Source organism: Triturus cristatus, chromosome 9 (genome assembly GCF_964204655.1).
Source record: "Triturus cristatus chromosome 9, aTriCri1.1, whole genome shotgun sequence".
Classification (NCBI taxonomy): Eukaryota; Metazoa; Chordata; class Amphibia; order Caudata; family Salamandridae; genus Triturus; species Triturus cristatus.
This window is the reverse complement of record NC_140592.1, coordinates 585,460,389-585,486,657: the sequence shown is the minus strand read 5'-3', so window position 1 is coordinate 585,486,657 and position 26,269 is coordinate 585,460,389. Positions and strand designations below refer to the sequence as shown.

The window sequence follows — 26,269 nt, the reverse complement described above, 5'->3', positions numbered from 1 at the left end:
GCCTTCAAGGCCGTTTGGATCAGGTCCTTTACTTATATTGGATCAGGATCCTGCAGAGTAGAACACGCTCCCGGTTTGCTGGGCCATCAGATGTCTTGAGTATATCAGATGCTGCCTCCACCTCACAGAAGTGTATGGACAGCAGGTGATCTGATTGAGGGGAGAAGAGTTTAATGGGGAGTTGTTTTCGATACCCCTGTGGGCAGGCGCGCAACACCCATTGGACGCAAAGGGCTTCAGCCCCCCCCCCCCCGTCGTGTGCGACAGCCCAGACAGCTTCCCGGACACACACACAGCCGCACCCGAGCACTTCACAGGTCTTTTAAAGACCATTTGCATGTTAATGCGGCCTCGCTGTTGTTTCACCCCTTCTAAGAGCCCCTGCAGCTCCACTCTGCATTTGTCAGTGCGTTTCTGTTTGTGCACCTCTGTCTGTGCGTCTCTGTCTGTACCTCAGTGTCTGTACGTCTCTGTCTGTACGTCTCCAACTGGGCATCTGTTTCTGTGTGTGTCTCTGTGTGTTCATTTCTGTCTCTGCATCTCTGTATGTACGACTTAGTGTGTGGGTCTTTGGATGTGTTTCTTGGTCTGTTGGTGTTTCTGTCTCATTGTGTGCACTCTTAATGTATGCACTCTGTCTCCGTATGTGCCTTTGTGTGTTGGATGTGTGTCTGTGTGTATTTCATTGGTATCTCTGTCTGTGTATGTGTCTCTGTATGTGCGTCTATGTATGACTGTCTCTGTGTGTGTGTGTCTCTGTCTTTGGGTGTCTCTCTTCCTGTGTGTTCCTGTCTATGTCTATCTATCATTGTGTGTCTGTTTTAGTGTGTCCCTGTATCTCTGTCTCTGTGTGTGGGTCTGTTTGTGTTTGCCTATGTGTGGCTCTTGTGTGTTTGTGACTCTATCTATGTGTGTCTATCTGTGCCTGTGTGTGAGTCTCTGTGTTTGTGCGCCTCTGTTTGTCTGTGTGTCTGTCTCAGTGTGTAGTGTAACGGCCGCGGTGGAAAAGGACGTAGAAGAAGACTTCAGTGGCAAGACAGAAAAGGAAGCTTACTGACAGGGGTTGTACATTGCCGATTTCGCAGGCACTTTTGTAAAAATTGCGGCATTTTTACAAAAGTGCCTATTTCGCGGGCACTTTTGTAAAAATCGCGGCATTTTTACAAAAGTGCCGATTTCGCGGCAAGCCGCGAAATCGCGAAATCCTGGAGGGTCTGACTAGTGGGCCTGCAGCACTTGGTGTGCCACCCACTAAAGTGTCCCTTCAATAATATCTCAGAGCCTGCCATTGCAGCCTGTGTGTGCTGTTGTAATCTGGCATTTTGGCCTGCGCAACGCAAAGCTCCGCAACCAGGTTTTAAGGTTTCCCAGCGGGACTAGTTTGGTCACTGCATCCTCTCCGCGCTCCACTGCAGTCGGCTTAAATTTGTGACTTTGCCCCAGTCTGGTGCGACCAGATAACCACAGTTAGCAGTTTGTGCTTTTAAGCACGTTTTTACCTATACCTTTAAAACCACACATCTCGAGTTCTACTGATTGGATTTTCGTCATTTTGGTGTCAAAATTATCACTACATTTTAATATATGTTTCAAATTGGCGTGGGATTTCTCTGTTATTGTGTTTTCACTTTATTACGGTTTGTGTTCTGCATAAATGCTTTACACATTGGCAAAAACGCAATCGGGCTTAACTTGGAGGCAATCTACCAGGTGGTTCAACACATGTGAATATGGGGTTTAGTTGTGTTTCACCCTAGCAAGAATTGTCATTCCTGCTTGAGGTAGGTTCCATGCCTCTGAACCAGCAACCCAATTTCCTACAGGGAGACAACCCGCACTTTTCAGCAGCCAACAGGTACCATGAGACAAGGAATACCTGCACTACTTTATTTCCATTTCAACTACAGGATTGTACCCACAGCACCAGCACTAGATTGTACCCACAGCACCAGAACTAGATTGTACCCAGAGCACCAGATTGCACCCAAAACACTTGCAACAGCTATAAACCCACAGCAGTTGCCTTGGCTCTGGATAGTATCCACATCCCCAGATATAATCCCACATCACCAGGTATAACCTCACAACACTAGATATAACCCCATGGTACAAGATATAAACCCACTGCACCAGATATAAACCACAGCACTAGATAAAGCTCCAGAACACTAGGCAAAACTCCACAGCAACATATGCAACAACATAACACAAGATCTAAATCCACAGCAACACATTGCATCCACACTCCTACATTCATGCCATCTATTTTCCCCTTTGTATTTTCTTCCTCCACCACTGCCATCTTTCCCCCTTGTGTGTGTTCCATTCCTCCACCCCAGCCATCTTTTACATTCCATTGTATGTATGTTTACCCCAACCCTGTCATCTTTCCCGTTGTATGTATTTTCTTCCCTATGTCAGTCTGTCATCTCTTTTCCCCGTTATGTCTTTTCTTCCTCCATTTATTTTTGTTACATGATGCAGATCCACCATTTTCCAACCTTTTCACTCTCGAGCATAGATGGTAGGCTGCTGAGACACGTGAATCTGACCTGCCGCTGTGTGGCGCTGATGTCACGGCGCACGGTGATGTCATCTCAATTTGGGCAGCGCGATCTTGAAATGTTTTTAAAGGGAAAGTGATAAATCCATTTGGGGGGCAGCCCCCCTCCCCGGACTCCTAGTGTGGCCGTATCCCTCTGCGCGCTTTTTCTTTCAACTTGCTGTACTCTCAGCAGTTTGGATTCAGAGAAGCTAGTCAGGAGCCGGCCTCCCTTAGATATTAAAGGTGCGAAAATAATTGCATTTGCAACCATTATCTATATTTACGAGATGAGTACTTCACGTCGAGTAAGCATGGGCTGACCAACTCTTGAATGAAGGACCTTATGCGGCAATTTGGAAAGAAATATGCATAAATATATATCGAATATCCGTTTAGGAGGATGAAAAAGAAAGCTGATCTTTAATGTGCTATATTAGTCATACTGAGCTCCGAGCAGTTTAAATTCAGAAGCAGCAGTGATAGAACGCGTAAGATTTACATAACACTATGCTTTTGCCAACTTTTTACACCAGCGTTCGGTTACGAGAAATAGGACGAATACGGTTTTGCTGTACGGCCTCCCTGCATGACGCCCACTCAGACCCAAATGCTGTCTGTGAACGCTGGACTGGGTAGCCAGCATGCAGTTGCTATCGGAGAATGACTTGGCCGGAGCAAGTCGAACCACTATCTGCAGTCACTTACTGTGCTTTGGCTCCCTCAAGTGTCCAAATAAGGTAATTTGCAAAAATGCATCGGGTTTTTAAAGTAATGAACTGTTGAATAAGGTCCATAAGACGGAGTATAGTTCAGGAAAAGATTTAATCCAAAGTAAGGTAAGAAAGGAAGCACCGCTAGTTACACGCCTACAGGCTCCAGCAGACCACCACCAACAACTGTCTCCTCTTGGTTCATGGGACTGATCACATGTTCTATTCTAGAACACTGTGATCGTGCCATGAACCAAGGGTTTGTAAAACAACATGTGCAAGATCTCGTGCCTGCAAGCACGAGATCGGCACTGGAAAAGTAAGCTAACATATATAACACATCTTCCCCCCCCTTAAATAAAAAAAATGAATAAATAATTAATACACAAATCTATTTCTGATAAATGAAACAAAATCAGCCATCCACCCTGGTTTTTTCCGCTGTCCTTTTCCAGAATCTGCATTATAACCATTATCATTGGAAACATTGACAAAATCGTTACATATTGGTCTACTGACAAGATCTTCATCCTCAAGATTGTCAACTGACTTCATTTCATCCTCAGAATTGAGATAAATACTTTTGTTCCCTTTGAGAACAGCAATTCTACTTAAATTCCAGACCTTATCATTGGTAAGTTTAACAGAGTTCTTAAGTACCTCTTTTATTTCAAAAGGTTCCATAAATTGGCTCCCCCCTTTTTTGACTTTCCAAGGTTTTTTTACTTTAACAAACATCCCCACCTTAACAATCGGATCATGAACCGACCCTCTTTTCTTATCATACCGTTCTTTATTAACAGCATGATTTTTTTATGAGATTTTCTTTTACAATCTGAAAATCCAAACTAGACATAGTAGATGGAGCTAACCATGCAGGATTACATTTGGTTCTCGGGAGTCTACCCCTCATTATTTCAAACGGGGAGTAACCCGTCATAGCATTAATCGAGGTTCTATACATCCATACAGTTTTGAAAATTTGAAGTTCCCATTTTTTCATTTTCAATTCCTGTAACTTGGATAGCACTTTTGAGAACTCTATTAAACCTCTCAATGACACCATTACCACTGGGGTTGTACAAAGAGGTGGTACAATGAATGATGCTAACTCTATTGAAATACGCTTTTGCTTTGTTGGACAAAAATTGAACACCATTGTCTGTAATAAGTCGTACCGGTAATCCCTCTTCAGTGAAAATTTCGTCCAGAAACAATAACACATAATCAGTGTCCACTTTATCTACAATTTTGACCACCGGCCAGTTTGAAAAGATATCGATTGTTGCAAGAATGTATTTAGAGTTAGGACCAACTGGACCCCTAATATCCCTGGCAATGGTATGCCACGGAAAATCTGGAATGTTATGTTCACCTATATTAGGTTTTAGAGTAATCAAAGTCTTATCAGCATTCGCACAAGTAATGCAATTTCTAATGATTCGTTCAATGAAAACATCCATGCCTGGCCACCAAATTTTTTTAAAAACTTTTTGTTTGGTTCTAACAATACCACAGTGGCCCTCATGACCGTGAGAAACAATATTATTTTGTAATTTGCATGGAGGAATGGCACGATCTCCACTTTTTAGTACACCATCTACCAAAGAGAGTTCATCCTTTACCTCCCAAAAACTTCTTAGGTCAGAATTGATGTTCTTTTTATTAGGCCAACCCGATACAATATACCCTTCAACATTTTTTAATATGGGATCATTTTCAACTTCCTTAAACCAAACTTTTCGGTCAATTGGTAAAAGGTCTTCATCATGTACCAAAGCTATATGATAATCGTCCCACTCATTGTATGTACTTTCTCTCAGAGGTAATGGCATTCTTGATAGAAAATCAGCCGTTACATTATCTTTCCCGGGTACATAAACAATGGTGTAAATAAAATCCTGAAGGCGCATAGACATTCTAGCTATGTGTGCCGAAGCTTTCAACATGGCTTCTGTGGTTAAATGGCGTACCAACGGTTTATGGTCACTTCGGATTAAGCACTCCTTGCCCCACACAAACACCCTGAAATGCTCAAGTGCCCAGACGCAAGCTAAAGTTTCCCTTTCTATGGTAGAATATTTCTCTTCTGCAGGTGTGAGTGCTCTGGACGCATGTGCAATGATGTGTTCTTTACCATTATTGGATTTCTGAGACAGCACTGCACCTAAACCCTTTGAACTAGCGTCTGTAGTGATAATACACAGGAGTGAAGGATCAAAACCTGAAAGTGCAGTCGCAGCACAAATGGCTTTTTTAACATCATTAAATTCAGTCTCACACTCCTTAGACCACAAAAATTTGCTTTTGATCAATTGCCTTATGTTGAATGTACAACATGAAAAATGTTGTACATATTTTGAATAAAATTCAGTAAGACCTAAAAAGGAACTTACATCATCTTTGGATTTAGGGTGAGGAGCAGATCTAATAGCTTCAACTATGTCATTTTTGGGTTTGATACCATCCTCACACAATTCGTGACCTAAATAAGTCACAGACTTCACCCCAAATTTACATTTGGAATGCTTAATAGTTAGACCATGGTCAGAGAGGACCCTGAGTACGTTCTCTAATGCTGACAAATGTGACTTAGGATTGTTTCCAAAGACTAGGATATCATCCTGAAAGCAAATTGCGTTGTTGCAATTCTTAAGAATGCCTTGCATTACACGTTGGAAGATGGCTGCAGCAGACGCCAAGCCAAAAGGCATTCTGTTATACCTGAAACATCCGAAGGGAGTAATGAATGCGGTGTAATCCTTACTATTCTCATTCAGTTCAATCTGGTGATACGCTGCTGACAGGTCAATTGTAGAAAAAATGTTTGCCCCCCGACACTGCTCAACATTTCAGAGATGCGTGGTAACGGAAATTGATCAATGATGATGTTATTATTCAAATGGCGTTAATCTATGCATAATCTAATGTTTCCATTGGCGCGTTTAGCGACGACAATGGGTGAAATCCACTCAGAGGACTCAATTTTTTCAATAATGCCATCTCTCACAAGTGAGTCTAACTCTATTTTAACCTCTTCACGGACAGCTAAAGGGATGTTGCGTGCCTTGTGAATCTTTGGGCATGAATCTCTTTTTAACCGGATTTCATGTTTGGAATTGTTTAATTTACCAATGTCCGTTCTGAACGCATTGGGAAATTTTCGCAATAAAAGTGCACTAAGGCCATTAGACTCATCAATTACCATAACTGGATCAGGGCTATTGGGGTTAAGAACAATGTCTAATTTGCCCTGATCGAACCAGCTTAAAACAGATGGTCCTTTTTTTGACACATATAATTTGGTAGTGCACTCGCAATTTTTAAATCTAAAGATGAGAGTTCTGTAACCCAGAATGTCAATTCTTTCGCCGGAATAACCCTCTGGACTGATGTCCGTCAACTCTAGCGTATCACCTAATCTTGGCCCAAATTGTGAATTCCATACAGTCTCATTTACATTGGAGTAAGGCGAACCTGAATCTGCATACATCTTGGTATTAACACCCCCGATAACCATATCACACACAGGTTTTTTCCTAATGACTGAATTATCAATATTCAGAATGGGCTGATCTGAATCCTTAATGTTGAGAACGTAAGAACATACCTCATTATAATCAGTGTTGGGTTCTTCACTCTCACTATCATCCGTTTGATCGATATAATTGACTTTATTATTCACCTTCTTTTTGTTGCAAGCTTTTGAGAAATGACCCATTAAACCACAATTGGAGCACTTTGCTTGATGGCTGGACAGAATTTAAAATTAGCTAAATGAGTTTTACTGCAACATCTATAACATTTCAAATTTTCTTTTTGATCATCATTCTTACTCTTGAAAGAACCAGAAACTTTTTTAGATTTAACGTCCTGTTCTTTGACGCGAGTTTTAGTATTAACTTTAGCAATAGTATCTTTATTAGCACTGCTAGAATCCCCCTTGACTTGCTTTGCACTTCTACATGACATTTCAGATTTTCTCACGATGGCTAAAATGCTCTCAAGATCAGTCTCCATTTACCCATAACCTCTCTTGAATAGTGGAATTGTTAGTGTGCATTACCACTTGATCCCTAATGAGCTCCTCTTGTAAAGTACCAAATTTACAATCTAAAGACAAGGTTTTCAATATAGAAACATAACTATCCACCGATTCATCAGTAAGCTGTTTCCTTTGAAAGAATTTGTACCTTGAAATGCCAATACAAACTTTGGGAGAACAATAGCGATCAAAATCTGAAATAGCTTTTTCAAAGACATTACCATCACCACTGCTTTCCAATCTGGGTAATTGATTAAATGCTTTTAGACCTTCTGGACCTAAAGAATGTAAAAAAATGCCTTTTCTTTTCAGGTGGTTTCATTTTGCCATTGGAGTCCAACGTCTCAATATAATTTAAGAAGTACGCTTTCCATTCTACCCAGGGCATACATGGAGAGCTACCTGCTGACCAATAAGGTTGCGGAGGAGAGAGATTATAACCTTGTGCACACATGTTAGCGTTTTACAGAAGAAAGAATCCCAAAAAAATATATATGAAAAAAAAATGAGTAAAAAGTGGTTAACACAAGTAGGTAAGCACCATGAATAGCCAAAAACAATGAAACTGACAAGAAATAGTAAGCAATTTCTTCACAATGTTAACGTTGAAAAGAATGCAAAAAAAATACAGAATTGACCCACTAGATGGCGCAAGCGGCTAGAAAAGAACTTAAACAGAACAGAACCTTAGTAAAAATACTTCACTAATACAAACCAAACCAGAACAGAATACATTTTATAGTTCCTTCTCTTTTCCCTTGTGATGGAATAAACTGCTTTGCAGAGATGAAAAGGAAAATTAAATCTGTCCTCTTGAAGTTGCTGAAGTAGAATACAAGCAACCGAAGGGAGTATAGACGAGTAAGTCTCTTCACAGAATGAACTCTGAAAGAGAAAAATGTTAACAGTCTGCCGTTCTGCGAGTTACGTAGTGCGTGATGAGGCAAAGTACACGTCAGACCCCTTGTTACGTATCCAGCACAGGAAGAATGAAGAAGTTCACACAGAACGAAGGTGACGATTCTGGGAAGAACTCGGTGAGTGAAACGTCGGTTATGCTTAAATCATAACAACTGCACAGATGCTGGCCGCGAGTGCTCCGCACGTCTCGAATAATTAATGCTTACACTTTTGGCTCCACATTTCTGTCTAGTTCAAGGAGTTCTTCCACCTCCGAATCTTTTAATTTATTTCCTTCGCCCCGTCTCAATTCCACTCCAAGCTCAGCACACGAGCAAAAAAAAATGTTCACGGGAAACGAACATTTAATCCAAATACTCCAACGAGGTTGAACACCGGAGCGAGAGAATAGGGTGGAGGTTGACCTCAAACAAGATATAACAAAAATAGGATGATGAGGTCGTTACGTAAAGTTCTTGAAATAACACGAAATTAATCCAATGTGTAGGTTCGATGAAAGGTGCTTCCTAGATCGTCGCCAGTTTGTTGAATAAGGTCCATAAGACAGAGTATAGTTCAGGAAAAGATTTAATCCAAAAGTAAGGTAAGAAAGGAAGCACCGCTAGTTACACGCCTGCAGGCTCCAGCAGACCACCAACAACTGTCTCCTCTTGGTTCATGGGACTGATCACATGTTCTATTCTAGAACACTGTGATCGTGCCATGAACCAAGGGTTTGTAAAACAACATGTGCAAGATCTCGTGCCTGCAAGCACGAGATCAGCACTGGAAAAGTAAGCTAACATATATAACACAAATGAAACCGGAAACCCAACCCAAAGAAAATTAGCTTTGGACAGGATGTGTACAAGGCCAGCGGAGAGCGCCCCACGTGTAACCCAGAGCGGCCCATCTCAGTGAGGGAAAACATTGGTAAATAGCGCCTCTGTTCTCTGTAACCAGGGCCATACTGCCTTCGCTTCTCCAGCCATGCGCTCACATTCCATTGTAAGTGACTTTACATAAATAACGCTTACTAACCCTGACGTGCCGTTGACGACCTTTATGGCTTGTATCACGCTACTCTGCAAACATGGTTATTATTAGTTATGGCTGGTTATTGGAATTCGTCCTGTGCTCTGAAGCAACCATCCTATGCATTTAGTGCAGTTTCTTTGTGGTAAATCGTTAATAGGCGGTAGGTGAGGTCATTGGGGTTGGGAAAGGTTGAGTTCATGCCAGTTGATGATAACTCTTTTAATCGAATACAGTGACACATTGTACTAATCATTTGCAGTTGCAATCATTGCTGTTCTCTACCCTCAAGATCTCTTCAAATTTTAAGACTGTGGCCCAGTGTTGCGCCAGTGAATCATTGTCAAGTGACTTTTCAGCTTTCAGTCCCAATGGTCGGTGTCAACTGCAGTTTCACATTAAGTTTGAAAGCTCAGGACCGATTCAGATGCTGCAATTTTTTCACAGATGCCTTGCTTGCAAAGGGAGCGAAACACACGTATCATATTCTATGGGAGGCTCTGTCTAGCCAGGGAGTCTCAACCCTTTTCTGTAGTGAGCGCTACTTCTGATCAATGAACATCGTGAGTTACTGAAGGCTAAGCTCCTCGTGCATTGTTTCGAAAAGCCCCCACACCCAGCCTAATTGGCTTTAAGTCTAATGCCCATACAGCCAGATGCTAAGGTTTGAATAAAATGCTTTGCCTCTGACACACACGGCAGCCCTCTCATAGTGCCCAGAGCGAGAGTGTGGTCTTTGGGGATCAATCAATCATGGGTTTGATAAGCGCGACTACTTACCCGTAAGGGTCTCGAGGCGCTAGGGGTGGGTGGGAGGCGCACGGTTCTTTCCATCAAGGCGGAGGTCTATCGAAGAGCCATGTTTTGAGGTCCCTCGTGAAGTTGGGGAGTGATGTCTGTCTGAGGTGGAGTGGGAGGGAGTTCAAGGCTCTGGCCGCGAGGAAGGAGAAGGAGCGGCCACCCGATCTGGACTTCCTGGTGCGAGGGACTATGGCGTAGGAGAGCTGGGCGGATCATAGGGTCCTTTGGGGTGCGTGGAATATGAGTCGGCTATTCGGGTATGCTGGTCCGGTATTGTGGAGGGCTTTGTGTGCCTGGGTGAGAATCTTGAAGGTGATTCTTGCCTCTATGGGGAGCCAGTGGAGTATGCGCAGGTGCTGGGTGATGTGGCAGTGTCGTGGCAGGTTGAGGATTAGTCTGGCGGCGGTGTTGTGGATGATTTGAAGTTTGCGGGTGAGGTTTTTGTTGATTCCGGTGTAAAGTGCGTTGCCGTAGTCCAGTCTGCGGGTGACGAGGGCGTGTGTGACGGTCTTTCTGTGTTTGAGGGGGATCCATTTGGAGGTCTTGCGGAGGGTGTGGAAGCAGGAGGATGCGACGGAGTTGATCTGGTAGTCCATTTTGAGGTCGGAGTCCAGGATCATTCCGAGGTTGTGTGCGTGGTCCGCGGGGGTGGGCGGGCTTCCGTAGGCGGGGGCCACCAGCTGTTGTTCCATGCGTCGGGGGTGTGGGCCCATGATGAGTACTTCCGTTTTGTCCGTGTTGAGTTGTAGACAGCTGCTCTTCATCCATTTGGCGACTACTTTCATGCCTTCTTGAAAGTTGTATTCGGCTGCGTTGGGTTCATTGGACAGCAAGAAGAGGATGAGATGGGTGTCGTCTGCGTATGAAAAATGTGTGTTTGGACATACCTTTCGCTATATGTGGCACCATTACATGTATAGCACAAAGGGGAGAAATTTGAAGTGCAGAATTTTTTTTTTCTGTTAAAATGTTCAGAGCACGAAACATCTATCTGAACTTTAAATGTCTCCAACTTAAAATAATGGCCTTTTTTTGCGCTTATAAATATGGCACTGTATTGAGAGAGAAAAAATGGAAGAGTTAACATTGTTTATGTGGATTCCATAAAACTCATCATTTTATATTTTCTCCCATTTCCAAATGTCACATTACAAACACCAAGCATCCTGCTCTCAGTGACCTGTAGACATGGTGCCAAATGTATAACATAAAAATACATATGTTTATGGGAGGAATTCTAAGTGCATAAACACTTCATAAAACATTGAGATATTTGGCTTAATTTAAAGTGGAGAAAGACATTAATAATCAATGTATCATAGAAAAAGGTATCTTCACTTTAAATCTCGCCCATTTGAAAAAAATGACTTTTTCAGTTATAAATATGGCTCAGTGTCTACTGACCACAGGGAGCAAAAGACCTTCTGCTTGTAAATGGAACACTTTGAAATGGGAGAAATATAAAAGTTAGTTCTTTAGGTAACTTTTCATTTGAATTTTGTCCCATTTTAAAATCCTTCAGAAACCTCATTTTGTTCTCGTGCTCCAATATTGAGTTGACAATTACATTTATTGAAGAATTAATTACTTCACTGCGTCACCTCTGTTTACCCAGCCTTGCCCATGAATCCTGACTGAGCACTGCTCATCATCAGGCTTTGCTATCTGCAACCAGATGATAGTAATGTAAAGTAAACATAGACGTCTTAGTGTGAAAAGAAAAAATGTGACCCTGTGCTTTTTTCAAATGAACTCAAGGATACATGCTACTTTGAAGGTATCTAGAAGCTACAGTTAGCTCGCAATCGACTGGTAGTAGACACCTGTTCTAGCCTAAGCAAGTTATTTTAAATTTCAGCGCTCCTAAGACCCGAAAAATAAATGTGGGAGATTTCTTTCATGGTTGTACAGCAGAAGAACTTATTGCTGTATAAGTTATTTCTGCATGCAGTGGAAAAGGGCATGCGGTGCATAGACCATAGCGTAGGTGAATGAAAGCAATATAAACAGTTAATCAATCCACATATGAAATGAAAGCCCATTTCAAATAAACGGGGAGTTGTTTATTACACGTGAAGCAGTCCACATGCCAACCTGTGTGCAAAACACAGACCTAATGAAGTGTTTGCTGTAGCATTTTCGTTAAGGTTGTAGGTAGGGAAGGAATAGATAGGTACATCCCTCAACAATACATTCGTGGACACCTTAGTGCTTTTAAAATTTTGTAAATTATTGGCATAGAAGTGTCAGTGCATTTAATGAAATGGCTCCTAACTAATATTGGCCACCACTTTTCTCTTTACAGGACTGGGAAGAAAGGAGGAGGCAAAACATTGAGAAAATGAACGAAGAAATGGAAAAAATAGCAGAGTATGAGAGGAATCAAAGGGTAAGTTGTGTGCTGATTAACATTGTTTGAGGCTGAAAAGAATGCCCAAAGTTAGTTTTTACAAGCTTTTGTGAGAAAAGAAGCGAACCGAATTCTGCAATTTTGGATCTGAATAGGTAGCAGCCATGCACTTTCCCCTGAACTGATCAAAAATAAACATTTTCTTTGCTGAGAAGGGTTCTTGAACATAAGACCAATATTTTCCGTTACCTACATTTTTCTTGCAAATCCACAATGTTGTAGGAACATAAAATTTAGGTTGGCTTTGATGTCCAGGTTATTTCTTGGACTGCAGTATTTGAGAATCACTGTAGTATTTCTCAGACTCTGTAGTGAGGTGATAGTGTTACATAATTGGTTGACAGAGATCCATACCGCTAACGCTCCCCCATTGCCTAAAATCCCTCTACTCCATCCTGCTTGGCATCTCTAAAAAGGAGGAGACACTGGTGACTAAGTTTGTTTCTTCTTTGTATCTAAGGAAACCAAGGGCCTGAACACTGGCACAGTACAGTCAAACTGTTGTGGGTCTCTTTATCCACTCACCTCACATCAAAACATTTAATTTCTTAGACGATGGAATGTTCTCCACTGACACTTGAAGACTCCTTCTCTCCAATGATTCTGGCCATATATACCCCCACTAAATATGTGAGGTGTACCACCCTTGACCCTTAAAACTCCCTAACATTTTCAAGACCACCATTCATTCCTTTTTGAAGTTGCATCATTTTCCGGTGTTCTTATGCCTTTGTTTTATCCTGTTACTACCTTCTTTTTGTAGTACTTGTTTCATCTTACTTTGTGATGTGCAGTGCTGGTTTAGCTTGGTGTCAGTTCGAAAATCATTCTAAATATAATTTTAAAACAAGAAATGCAGTCCTAAAAAGATGTACAGTTCCTGTGCATGTTTATGTATTTGAGCTCCACAATCTTTTGGTGATTGCATAAATAATGTGCCTTAAAGCAATTTCCAAACTGTGAACATGTGTTTATGACACGGTTGTGAATTTTCTTATATTATTTAAGGACGGTGTACGTGAAAAGAATCCTTTCAGAAACTTCTTGGATGACCCACGGCGTTCTGGTCCCATTGTGGAGGTCGACAGAAAAGAGGGAAGCAGACGACATGTTCGCAACTGGGGTGGAGCAGACTTTGATCGAGTCAAAACGGACATTGAGCGTGAGAAAGGCTCACATGTATGTTGTAAGCATAAATCAGGTCCCCTCTCGTAGTATTTGTTACATTGGTGAAATGTCTACCCTAGGTTAAAGATATTTCGGATTTGTGTTTGGTATGTCTAGTATTCTCGTTACCCGGCGTTTATCCAGTAACAGTAGAATATTTCTATTCACATGTGGGGTCTCTGGAACTCATTGCAAAATATGTTTTAACATTAAAAAGCCTTCTAATACAGAAAACACAACATAAGGCAACATTTTTTTGGTAAAAAGATAAGTTATTTAAAAGTTAATCAAAACGGTTTACAATTATTATTTTTAATTGAAAAACAACTTTTCCTTCTCCATTATGGGATTCTTTACAATATCATAAATTTATGGAATAATCAATGCCATGGAGGTGGTTCCCTTCAAAGATCCCCATTGTTTGTCAATGCATCCTTGCTAAGGTGCTCAACGATGAGATCTCTATATGTTCTAACAAGTGGTGTGACGTTGACAACACACACCACATCCGGAATACCTAATTATTACTTTCCCTGCTGCAGTTTTTTTAACAAATGTGCTCACCCCACCTGAACAACAGGAGTCTTTCAGACAAAGATGTCCTAGCCTTCCATCTGAAGCATTAAGCGGAGTTCTCTAATGGACTTAAGCAAGAAGCGACTCAGTTTACACCCCATACTAACCATTCCTAAGCCAGTAAGGCCTTTTGTGAAAACTGGTCAGTGCTTTGCTGGGAGAGGTTTGATTCATCAGATTACAAAGATATAGACTAAGGGCCTGATTTTGATCTTGGTGGACAGCTACGCCGCCACAAATACAGCGGATATCCCAGTCGCCGTATTACAAGTGCCATAGGATATAATGCATTTGTAATACGGTGGCTGGGATATCCGTCACATTTGTGACTGAGTATCCCATCCACCACGATCTAAATCTGACCCCAAGAACCTTTATCACCACCAAATGAGGAGCAGGGGAAAAAGTCTATAGCATTTGCCTTGGGTGACCTGTCTTCTTCCACCAAGATACTTTTTTTTTTTTAACCTTCCTTTTATTTTTACTAGCTTTGGTTTAACTTTGGTAATTTTTGAAACTCTATTACTTTACATGACACCCAGGAGCAACATTCCATTAGTTCTGTGTGAGCTGAAACCTGTATTGCATAGCTACCTTCCAGTCGATTCTGTTTTAGTGTTTGAAACATGACCAAGATTCACATGTCCTTCTATTTTTCCTCTTGGCCTTCTGGCATGGATATAGAAGGAAAATGTTAGTGATCGAATCCCCATATCTTTAATGCCTTTAGTTGCTAATAGACACTGATATGATAGGTCAGACTTGAAGATTTCTAGCAGTACTTGCCTCTAGAGAGATTATGAAAAACCTTGAGTCTGTTGATGGACGAGCGAGTGGTGTCAAGCGACATGGTGATGGCTTCAAAGGACTTGACAGATCTAGACAGTTAATAGATAATGTCTGTGATTTTTGCTTCAGTTTTCATATATCGGGATACAGGTTTTCGACCAGAGGCTCAGTAGAAATGCCTCGCATGCGTTTGTCCTGTAATATCCTTTTTTGTGTGTCTCTGGGCATATGATGGGGCTTCATTGTGGAAGAAAAATGAATCTGGCATTCTGAGGCCAGAGGGAAAAGAATAGATACTTGTCCAGTCCCTGATTCTTTGGTAAATCTACATTATTTATAATAAAAGATTGTCCCAAATTTTGACTTGAGTAAGGACTATCAACCCTTCATTCTCAGGAGCAAAGCACTAAGGCAGCAACTGAGGGGATTGTTCTGCTTGTAAAATCTGTATTTGTTCTTGACACATGTGAAGAGGGAGAATGAAGATTCTCCAATTATTATGCAGAGAGAATCTTGATTTCATTAAAGACAAACGGAGGCTAGCGTTATGCAAATACTTTTATTTGCTGCCCAAACATGCAGCCCTTTAAAGAATGTTATTACATCGCAATAAACAGAATAATAGTAATATGACAAGTAGACAGTGCTGGTTCCAATCATCCTCTTGGGCTGCGATGACACAGCTATCCAACTTGAATTTCCAGTAACTCCAGTTAGTCCTTAACATTGTTATCTGCGAGGAAATAGAAAATTGAGTAGTGAAAAGAATACATACTCAGATAAATATTGTACATTAATGTATAATACTAATAACATATTAAATGGATAAACCTTAATCAACCCAAACCTCTCGGGACGAGGAGGGTGGGATAATGCTAGCCTCCGTTTGTCTTTAATGAAATCAAGATTCTCTCTGCATAATAATTGGAGAATTGTCATTTCATTACAAGACCGGAGGCTATCATTATGCATGTTTTAAAGCCATGTAGAGCTACACTGCTAACATGCTCTATTGGTCTCAAGTAAAACTTAGAGAAAGTACTTGCATTAGACCAATCTGCTGCTTTAAGTATCTCGGGGAGAGATCCTCATCCCCAAAAGACTTTGCTAGCCATTGCACCTCTCGAGGAATGAGCTCCGAATCTAGACAGGTCCACTCCCGCCTCATGCATGATCGAGTGGATCCATCTAGATAGGTGTAGGAAGGTGGAATCTGACTGATGGTTGCCCCCAACTTTTTGCCTGGTATTTGAGTGGTTTTTTGACTAGTCTGGCTGGGATCCTGCTATCCAGGACCCCAGCCTATCTGCTTTCTCCCTAAAACTAATGTGAAGTACCCTAGGTACCAACCAATTGGATGCTGAGGATGCCCTGACAGTCCCTTGTAGATGGTACCCAGGGCATGGGTCCCTCAGTAGGCCTACCAGGGCTGCAGCACTTATTGTGCCACCCTGGGACAGCCATACAAACTGACACCACCAGACCACTACTGTAGTCTGGGTAAGGTGGTGCTAGCACCCCTTACAGGGATATAGGTACCCTATATCCCACCCCATTACAACACATGTACTCTCATAGGTCACCCCTATAGCAGGCCTTGCTAATCCTACAGGGCAGGGTGCTGAGATGTGTGAGGGGGGACCCCTACCTGAGTAGGGCCTCTCTGCAACCCTCGTAAAATCAGTGCTGGGTTGTTTGTAGTGTAGCCATACCATATACTCTTAACCGCATTATAAGTCTATCGCGATAGCGTGATAACTTGAGAATGGCTACACAGAACCATATCGTATTTGGTGTCAAACATGTAGGAATCGTACCCCCAGTCCAGCCATGGGCATGAGGGCACAATTCCCCCCTGCTAGAGGGCCGATATGGGAAAAGCGGCAGAATTCGGACACCAATTTAAAAGTGCACAAGTAGTACAAAATGTCTATTCCCCGCCACCCACACGACTCTGGCTGGCTGTTGCTGGGGAAAACCCCAGCCTCGCCAGCTGGACAATAGGGCTCCTGTGGCAGGGAGGTGCTAGCATCTCCCCAGACAGGATATGTGGATTGGAACAGGGTGGGTGCACCAAATGTCCTTTCAGAGTTGCACGTAGGCAGCTGCAGTGCCTTCATTCTGCATACACCGCTTGGAACCGGTTCAGGGTTATCCTGCCCCTCGCCCAGGCGGGAAACACACAAAGGGGAGAAGGTGTAGCCACCCTTTCCCACCTCACCTCTCATTGGTGGACAAAACTCTGGACACTCCCCTAATCTTGGGGATATAGGTGAATAACGTGGCCCCAGAGCCTCAGATTAATCTTGAACTTTACAGTCTTGACCTTCGACTTGCTGCTGCCCAGCTGACGGAAGAAATCTCCCTTGGGGTAAAGGAGTTACCCCCCTGCTTGGCAGGCACCTGAAACGCTGCAAGTGACCCGGTTGGAATCTCGCTGCTCCTACGGACTTCTAGGACTTCCAGCACCCTTGAGGTGGGTTTCCTAAGCATCCCAGAGGCCAGTGAGTGTGTTCAGCGAACCTGAGCACCGTGGACCGCGTGGGTGCCGAGATTCCCAATACCCCAGGTCACCGGCCACCTCTTGCGTAGCACACGACCCTGACCAGTGGGGAAGTTGTGCTTTGGCCCATTATTGAGCCAACCACCAAGCAGCATTTGTGCCAAAGACCAGCGCCCTAGCCCCCTCCGGTGGCCCGTGGGCTCCCTTTTACGCACTCCATTTTGCTCCCTTCCGCGGTCCCTTGTCTCTCGACTTGTGGGCCCTAGCGGAGGACAATCTTGACAACTAAGAGTTCCCCTGGTTGCTCCAGGCCTGCTCTACAGTCTCTCCAAAGGAGACCTCTCACAGACCTCGTGGGTCTGCACCAGTAGCTGATTTGTTCATCTTGCGTGGGTTGCGGTTGCCAAGGCTTAGTGGCTCCAATCCAGACACTAACACCGCAGCGACCCTCATCCGACGTGGGACAGTCGCCCTCCAGAAGCTGGCCTTCCTTGAAGCCTCCCGGAGCCCGTGGCTGCAGATCCAAGCTACACCTCTTTCCACTTGAAGCACCGGACATTGAAGGGCTCTTTGCTTTGAGCTCCCTGGTCACTGTGCCGTGACCCAGACTCTGTCCCCTCTGCTTTCAGGTTCTTCTTTTCAACTTCTACATCTTCAATCTTCACGGCATCATCAACGCTTTTGGCTAGCAGCACTTTTGAACATTTTCCCATTGAAAATCAGCCCGCGACCCGACATCGAAAACGACCTATGCACCCGGCTTCCCTGGGGCAGGTAGCAGTGGTACCTTGGTACTCTCGTGGTAGTGGGCTCCTCAAAAGCTTAAGTCTAAAGTTTTAACTTTGTACTCCTTCTAGAAGTGACTTTAATCTGTGTAATTCAAACCGCGACATTCTCCATAGGGTTTAATAGAGATCCCAATAGCAGCTATTTCCACTGCACGCACCTCCCGTGGGTCCCCTTCCTCATAACCTGGGGTGGATTCTTAAGGGGCCAGCGATCCTAAATGCCCTAGGCATTTTCTGTAGAATTGTCGTGGTTCTTATACCACTTTTTTGATATATGGTTTGGTCCCTCCCTGGGGCCCTGTGATTCCTGTGCTATTTATTGTGTTTATAAATGCTTGTTTGACTTGTAACTTTGCCACTAGCCTCATAAAGAGACTGTGGGATTCTGTCTAGCATAAATACATATATTTTATATATATATATACCTGTTCGGGCTACTCTCATTTGGTCATTCAAGAGGTTATCTATGGTAAAACAATAAGCTTAACACTCCTTCAAGACTTAGCCTGAAGGCTGCTCTCCACAGCTACCACTAGGATAGGTTTCTTTAAAGGTTGTCTTAAACCTATCATCAATAAGAGTCGAATTGGACTGGTGCAAGGTGTCCCCTATAACTAGGAGACAGCATATGCCAGGCCAACTTCTCACAATAGGGTAGCTGAAGAAACAGGTTTAAAAGGTCTGACATATGATAAGAGAAGTTGGTCGCAACCAACAGGTCTAAAAGTGGAAATCTTATTTTCATAGCATTTCATACAATTAACAACACAAAGTTTTTCACATTCATGAAAGATAGGATAGAAGAAGGATTCTGACATTGTTTTCGTTCTTTTCCAGATATCGAAATGAACGCCTTCGCAGGAGTAAAATCTGTTAAAAAGTTCTAGGGCTTTAATATCGAAAACCCTTCTAAAGGAAATCCGACATAGGAGAGTAGCCAATTTCATTGATAATCTCTTAAGGGATAGTGAGCTGTTAATAGGCCAAGAAATGAAAAGATTAAAAATAAGGTTAACATCCCAAAGGGATTGATAGCGGACCTTGGGAGGTCTCCTTAAACGGATACCTTTCATAACTCTTTTGATACGTGAGTTGCTACCAATTGCAAGATTGTTAATAAGAGAATGACCAGAATAAATTGCTGATCTGTAATAATTGATCGTTTAAAGGAGAGACCTAGATCGAAAAGATAAGCAAGATAATTAGGTACGTGTTGTAGAGGACACTTAACGGGATCCAGATCCCTTTCCAGGCACCAACTAGACCATTTTCTCCAAACACCTTTGTATCTCTTTCTTGTTCCTGGTGCCCATGAATCTTCCAATAAGCTTTTAGCTTCTCCCGAAAGGTCAGGATATCTTCCTGAATTCCTGATATCCTCCAAGCTAGAAGGTTCATCATCCCCTCTAGGACTAAAGGATGTTCTTCTCCGTCTGGACCCAGGAGTAGGCCTTAAGATGACGGGATCATCCGTGGAAAGTCCACCGATAACTCCATTACCCCGGGAAACCACACTTGGGATCTCCAAACAGGAGTTATCAGAATAATTGAGCAAGGTTCGAGCCTGACCTTCCACAATATTCTCTGAATCATTGAGAAGGGGGGAGGAAGGCGTAAGCTCTGATCCCTTCCCAAGATTGGATAAAGGCATCTACTCCCGAGGCATACGGGTCTGGCCTCCAACTGAAGTATCTCTCTACTTGGTGAGTCAATCTGCTGGCAAAAAGATCTAATTGGATTGGGCCCCAAATTTCTTGGATCATTGAAAAAATCTCGGGATTCAGTTTCCACTCGCTTGAATCATTAATGAAATGGGAATTCCAGTCTGCCCTCAAATTTTGAGATCTGGGGATGAATTCTGCTCTCAAGGTTTGGTTCCAACAAAAGTACCAAATTCGCTTGGCAATAGCTGAAAGATTTTTGGATCTCGCTCCACCAAGACGATTTATATAAGAGACCGCTGAGAAGTTGTCCAAACGGATTAGGGTATTTGAGTTCTTTAGATGCTCTGTGAAGCTCATAAGAGCATTCAGAGCTGCTAGCATTTCTAGAGAATTTATGTGGAGAGATTGTTCTTCTATGGACCATCTCCCTCCTGTCTCCAAATTGTTTAGGCGAGCACCCCAACCGTAGTTGCTCGCATCTGATTCTAGCGTAAAATCTGGGACATTCCCGAAAATAGCTTTTCCGTTCCAGGATTGGTGATTTTTCAACCACCAATGAAGATCCTCTCTCGCGTCTTCTGAAAGAGGTAGGGAGTCTTCGTACCAAAGCCCCTTTCTCAGGCCCATTGCTTTTAGTCTTTGCAGACCCCTGTAGTGAAGTGGACCTGGCGAGATAGCCTGAATAGAGGAGGAAAGGAGCCCTAAAACTCTGGCCAGATCCTTTAATCGGATATAATCTTTTGAAAGGATAAGGGAAACCTGTTTTTTTATTTTGGTAACCTTCTTGTGGGGAAGGATTAGGTTTGAATGAATAGTGTTCACATTGAAACCAAGGAATTCTAATTCCTGTGAAGGGGCCAGAATAGATTTCTCTAAGTTTATAATGAAGCCCATATCTTGAAGGAGGTCCATGATAATTTTTAAATGTTTCAAGATTTCTAACTTGTCTTGAGACATGATGAGGATATCGTCTAGATAGATTATTAGGCGAATCACCAGGGGGCTGATGAAAGTCCGAAGGGAAGGCACTGGAATTCGAAAGAGTTCCTTTCCAAGTAAATCGAAGGTATTTGCGATTATTTCTCATGCATTGGGATGGTAAAATAGGCATCCTTGAGGTCCAACTTTACCAGCCAATCTCTTGTTTGCAAGATATCCCTCAGAAGGTGGATACCTTCCATTTTGAAGTGTCTAAGTTAAAAATTGGTTTAAGTATTTGAGGTTTATGACGGGACGCCAACCTTTGTCCTTCTTTTTTACAAGGAAAATAGTACTTCAGAAACTCTTTGATATTTCTGAAAGAGGAATTTTTATAATTGCTCCTTTGTCTAACATTTGGCGAATTTCTGTTTCTAATAATTTTGAGTTCTCCTTGTCTAGAGTAATCTCTTTTGGAATCTTTTTTTGGAAGGGTTCTAGATAAAAGTATCTTGAAGCCACTCACAGTTTCTAGAACCCATGGGTCTTTGGTGATTCAAATTAACTTCAATTAAGATGTTCATGCCCTTCGATGAACATCTTAATTCCTAGTGTATATCTGCCTCCTATGGGAAATATCTGTGCAGAAATGGAATCGCAGGATGATTTTTCATATGCTGCCTATCAGGTAATGAGGAAAACTATAAATTCTAGACTAATTATTATGGGGATTCTAAAGCAAGAATTCTCTGTCTAAAAGTGGTTGAGATGGAATGACTCCTAGGCAAAAGAAGGGTTATTGGCGAGTTGGTGTTTTAAATTTAATGGTGTTGATAATAGAGGAAGATGTTTAATTCCACTGTTGGGAATAACTCATTTATGGCAAATTTCTTTTCCACCAAAGGTGTCCCAGCAAATGAAAATTGGAGAAGCCTTGTTTTCCTTTCTTGTATTGACAATACCTTTTATAAGAAGTGAGCTGTGACCAATGTTTGCTGACTTTTATATTGATCGTCATAAGGACAGCCATCTTAGACTACAAATTCAGGAAATGAGGTGGAACTGCAGTGGAATACAATTATGTTGGACCGTGAAGCAAATTGTGCTCCAAGTATAACAGTGAGCACATTAGACTTTAATGTACTTGAAGAGAAGAGTTGGCATGGACATATAAAGTACTGAAATGTACTTTTTGTTTATAATGATTTAGTATTGTTGATAATAGAAAATCTACATGACCGCATGACAAGGGTAAAAAAACCCTCTGGGATTGCTTCTTTCTCAATCAATCAATCAAAGACATTTATAGAGCGCACTACCTACCCGTAGGGTCTCAAGGCGCTGGGGGGGGGGGGGGGGGGTGCCGCTACTGCTCGAACAGCCAGGTCTTGAGCTTCTTCCTGAAGGAGAGGTGGTCTTGGCTCAGGCGCAGGTCGGCCGGGAGGGAGTTCCAGGTCTTGGCGGCCAGGTAGGAGAAGGACCTTCCTCCTGTAGTGGCTCTGCGGATGCGTGGGACGGCGGCGAGGGCGTGGCTGGCAGATCGGAGGTGGCGTTTGGGAGCGTAGAAGTTGATGCGGTTGTTGAGGTAGCTCGGGCCTTGATCGTGGAGAGCTTTGTGTGCGTGGGTAAGGAGGCGGAAGGTGATTCTCTTGTTGACCCGGAGCCAGTGCAGGTCTCTTAGGTGTCCGGAGATGTGGCTGTGTCGTGGGATGTCGAGGATGAGTCTGGCTGAGGCGTTCTGGATGCGCTGGAGTCTCTTCTGGATCTTGGCGGTGGTTCCGGCGTAGAGTGCGTTGCCGTAGTCCAGTCGGCTGGTGACGAGGGCCTGGGTGACGGTCTTCCTGGTCTCTGTGGGGATCCACCAAAAGATCTTCCGAAGCATGCGCAGGATGTTGAAGCACGACGAGGAGACGGCGTTGACTTGCCTGGTCATGGAGAGGGAGGAGTCCAGGATGAAACCCAGGTTGCGTGCGTGGTCCGTCGGTTTGGGTGCGGTGCCCAGGGCGGGGGGCCACCAGGAGTCGTCCCAGGCGGAGGGCGAGGAGCCCAGGATGAGGACCTCCGTCTTATCTGAGTTCAGTTTCAGGCGGCTCGTCGTCATCCACTCGGCTACCTCTCTCATCCCTTCATGCAGGTTGGCTCTGGCGGCGGCGGGATCGTTGGTCAGGGAGAGGATCAGCTGGGTGTCGTCGGCGTAGGAGATTATGTTGAGGTTGTGTTGGCGTGCGATGGCCGCGAGGGGGCTCATGTAGACGTTGAAGAGAGTAGGGCTCAGAGAGGATCCTTGAGGGACGCCGCAGATGACTTCGGTGGCCTCTGACTTGTACGGTGGTAGGTGGACTCTTTGTGTTCTTCCGTCGAGGAAGGAGACGATCCATTCCAGTGCCTTCTCCTGGATTCCGACGTTGCTGAGGCGCTGCACTAGGGTGCGGTGGCAGACCGTGTCGAAAGCCGCGGAGAGGTCTAGGAGGATGAGGGCCGCTGTTTCTCCGTTGTCCATCAGGGCTCGGATGTCGTCAGTGGCGGCGATGAGGGCGGTCTCGGTGCTGTGGTTGGCACGGAATCCGGACTGCGATGGGTCGAGGGATCCGTTCGTCTCGAGGAAGGCGGCCAGCTGTTTGTTGACGGTCTTTTCGATGACTTTGGCTGGAAACGGGAGTAGAGAGATGGGGCGGTAATTCTTGAGTTCGGTGGGGTCTGCTGTAGGTTTCTTGAGTAGAGCGCTGAGTTCGGCGTGCTTCCAGCTCTCTGGGAAGGTGGCGGTGTCGAATGAGGTGTTGATGATGTCCCGCAGGTGGGGTGCGATGACAGCGTCGGCTTTGTTGAAGACGTGGTGAGGGCAGGGGTCGGTCGGAGATCCGGAGTGGACGGAGTTCATCATGTGGACGGTGTCTTCGGTGTTGACCGGGGTCCAGGCGCGGAGGGTGGTGGTGGGTGGCGTTGCTGCGGTCGTGGCGTGCGTCGGTTGAGTGCTGAAGCTGTTGTGTATGTCCGCGATCTTGTTGTGGAAGTAGGAGGCGAGGGAGTTGCAGAGGTCTTGCGATGGGGTGATGTCATTGTTTCCGGCGTTGGGGTTGGAGAGCTCTTTCACGATGTTGAAGAGTTCCTTGCAGTTGTGTGCGTTGTTGTCCAGTCGGTTCTTGAATGCAGTTTTCTTGGCGGTGCGGATCAATTGGTGGTGTTTCCGGGTGGCGAGCTTGAGGGTGGTCCTGTTGTCCGGCGTGGGTTCCTTTCTCCAGGCTTTCTCGAGGGCTCGGCAGTTCTTCTTGGAGCTCTTGAGTTCGTCGGTGAACCATGGGGCTCTCTTATTGCCGGGTCTGCTAGGCGGGGTCCTCAGAGGGGCGAGTTCGTCTGCGCATTTGCTGATCCACTTCGAGAGGTTGTCGGCGGCCTGGCTGGGGTTCGCTGAGCTGGCCGGAGGGTGCTGGCTCAGGGAAGCGGCGAGCTGGTCGGCTGTGATCTTGTTCCAGCTTCTTCGGGCAACCTGTTGCTGGTGGTGGTGGATCGTCGTTCTTCTGAAGGTGAAGTGGATGCATCTGTGGTCCGTCCAGTGGAGTTCTGTGGCGTGGCTGAAGGCGATGTCTTTGCTGGATGAGAAGATGGCGTCGAGTGTGTGTCCGGCGAGGTGGGTGGGGGTGGACACCAGCTGCTTGAGTCCAAGGTTGGCGAGCAGGGTGCTGGTGTTGCAGTCGTTGTTGTTCTCCAGGTGGAAGTTGAAGTCCCCCAGGAGGATGTAGTCAGCGGAGGGGAGGGCGTGCGGGCTGACGAAGCCACTGAAGAATGTTCCAAGTCAATTCCCATACATTGTTGCTTCTTGCAAGAGTTTTGGTGTGATGTTTTGTAATTATAACCATTAATTTTCATATGCAAAAGTAAAAAATGTGAGTGTCATTTGAATTTAAATTCACTCCAGGTGAAACACCCCTTGATGAATATAATTTGCATTGAGGTGTTTTGTATTTGATTCTTCTTCAGGGTAGACGACCAAACCCTAGAAATGCTGGTGATATGACCCTGTCCATGACTGGCCGGGAGAGGGCAGAATACATGCGTTGGAAGACTGAGCGTGAGCAAATAGACCAGGAGCGGCTGGCACGGCATCGGAAGCCCACCGGGCAGTGGCGAAGAGAATGGGATGCGGAGAAGAATGAAGCTATGTACGTGTTGAATTCTCTAATGGCAAATACATTATTTGTTAGGTTAATGTTCTTGAAGAGTGTTTGTTGGGTAGGCCAACTTCTTGATGCTAGCATGGACCTTGCTAAATATTTAATTGATTTACAATCAATTAGATGAGTCTAAAAGGGAATGACAAAAAATATGCAAAGAAGTGGTAATCTATAGAGAGTAAAGCTTACATTGCGGAAGGTTAAGAATAGTCTTCACGTTTATGACATTTGATGACCATTCAAAGAGGGAGCTTTTCAGGATTCACACCTACTTTACATAAGCCATCCACTCTTTTATGGGAAGCCAATGTTAGGACTTAAGCATAGGGTTGGCATGAGTAAAATCAGGGGCATTTGTCTTTAGCCTGGCCACCTGGTTTTGTATTTCTTGAGGGCTGAAGAGGTGGAATTTAGGGAAGTTATGCCAGTGCCCTATATCAAAGAAGATGCAAGGCAAGGACTGTTTAACAGTGATATCAGTGTTTGAAAGATTGTGGTTTAGGCACTTTGTGCTAGAACATACGACTACAGTAAGTGAGGTAATGTGTCAGTATTAACAAATCAGTTTAATAAAATTAATATTGTAGTATCCAAGCAAACTATTTTCCTTTTATTCTGCATTTCTTTTCATGTACTTTAGTTCTTCATTTAATCTTCAATTCAGCCCATTTTCTATCACGCTACGAGTCGCTAATAAATAATCGCTGACAAAATGCATTTTCATTCCCTCAAGCCTGTGTTGTCGGAAGGCTTTATGGCTCTGTAGGTGCAGTGGAGGTGTTTGGAGGTATAGATTTGTTATGGGAACCTTTTTGATTTATCAGTCAGCATTTACTTATAATATAATAATTAACTCACAGAATTTCAACTTGGGTACATGAGGTTCTTGAGGGCCATGTTTAGGAAGTCTGTCCAGCCTATATTTCTTTCTTGCACCATCAAATGTCGTGGTGTGCAGCAGGGTATTTGTAACCTTCCTCTGTATTCGTCCTTTTGTCTTTTTTTTCTCTAGTTACTAAATATTTATAGTTGCTTACTACTTTGAAACGGCAATGTTTCCTTCTGGTTACAAAATGAGTTCATACTCTATAGAAATGGGGTGTTCATATTCTTATTTCATTGAGTTTGTCCTTATCCTGAATCATCTGGTTCTCCCTGTGTATCATGACCCAGAGCTTTTTCAAAACTCTTATTAATACAGACTGACAGAAACTTTCAGTATTAAAAAATAGTAATTAAAGCATAGCAA

At 43.7% G+C, this 26,269-nt stretch overlaps 1 protein-coding gene across 4 annotated transcripts in view; it reads left to right on the top strand.

The window, feature by feature from the left end:
- The window catches only part of CCDC9 (coiled-coil domain containing 9), a 347,944-nt gene that overhangs the window by 98,109 nt on the left and 223,566 nt on the right, over window positions 1-26,269 (top strand). For all 4 annotated transcript variants that reach the window (XM_085625629.1, XM_085625627.1, XM_085625628.1 and 1 more), the window contains exons 6-8: window positions 12,342-12,425; window positions 13,455-13,625; window positions 24,827-25,008. In XM_085625629.1, the coding sequence (XP_085481755.1) occupies window positions 12,342-12,425; window positions 13,455-13,625; window positions 24,827-25,008 (437 nt within the window). The remainder of the gene's footprint in view (window positions 1-12,341; window positions 12,426-13,454; window positions 13,626-24,826; window positions 25,009-26,269) is intronic.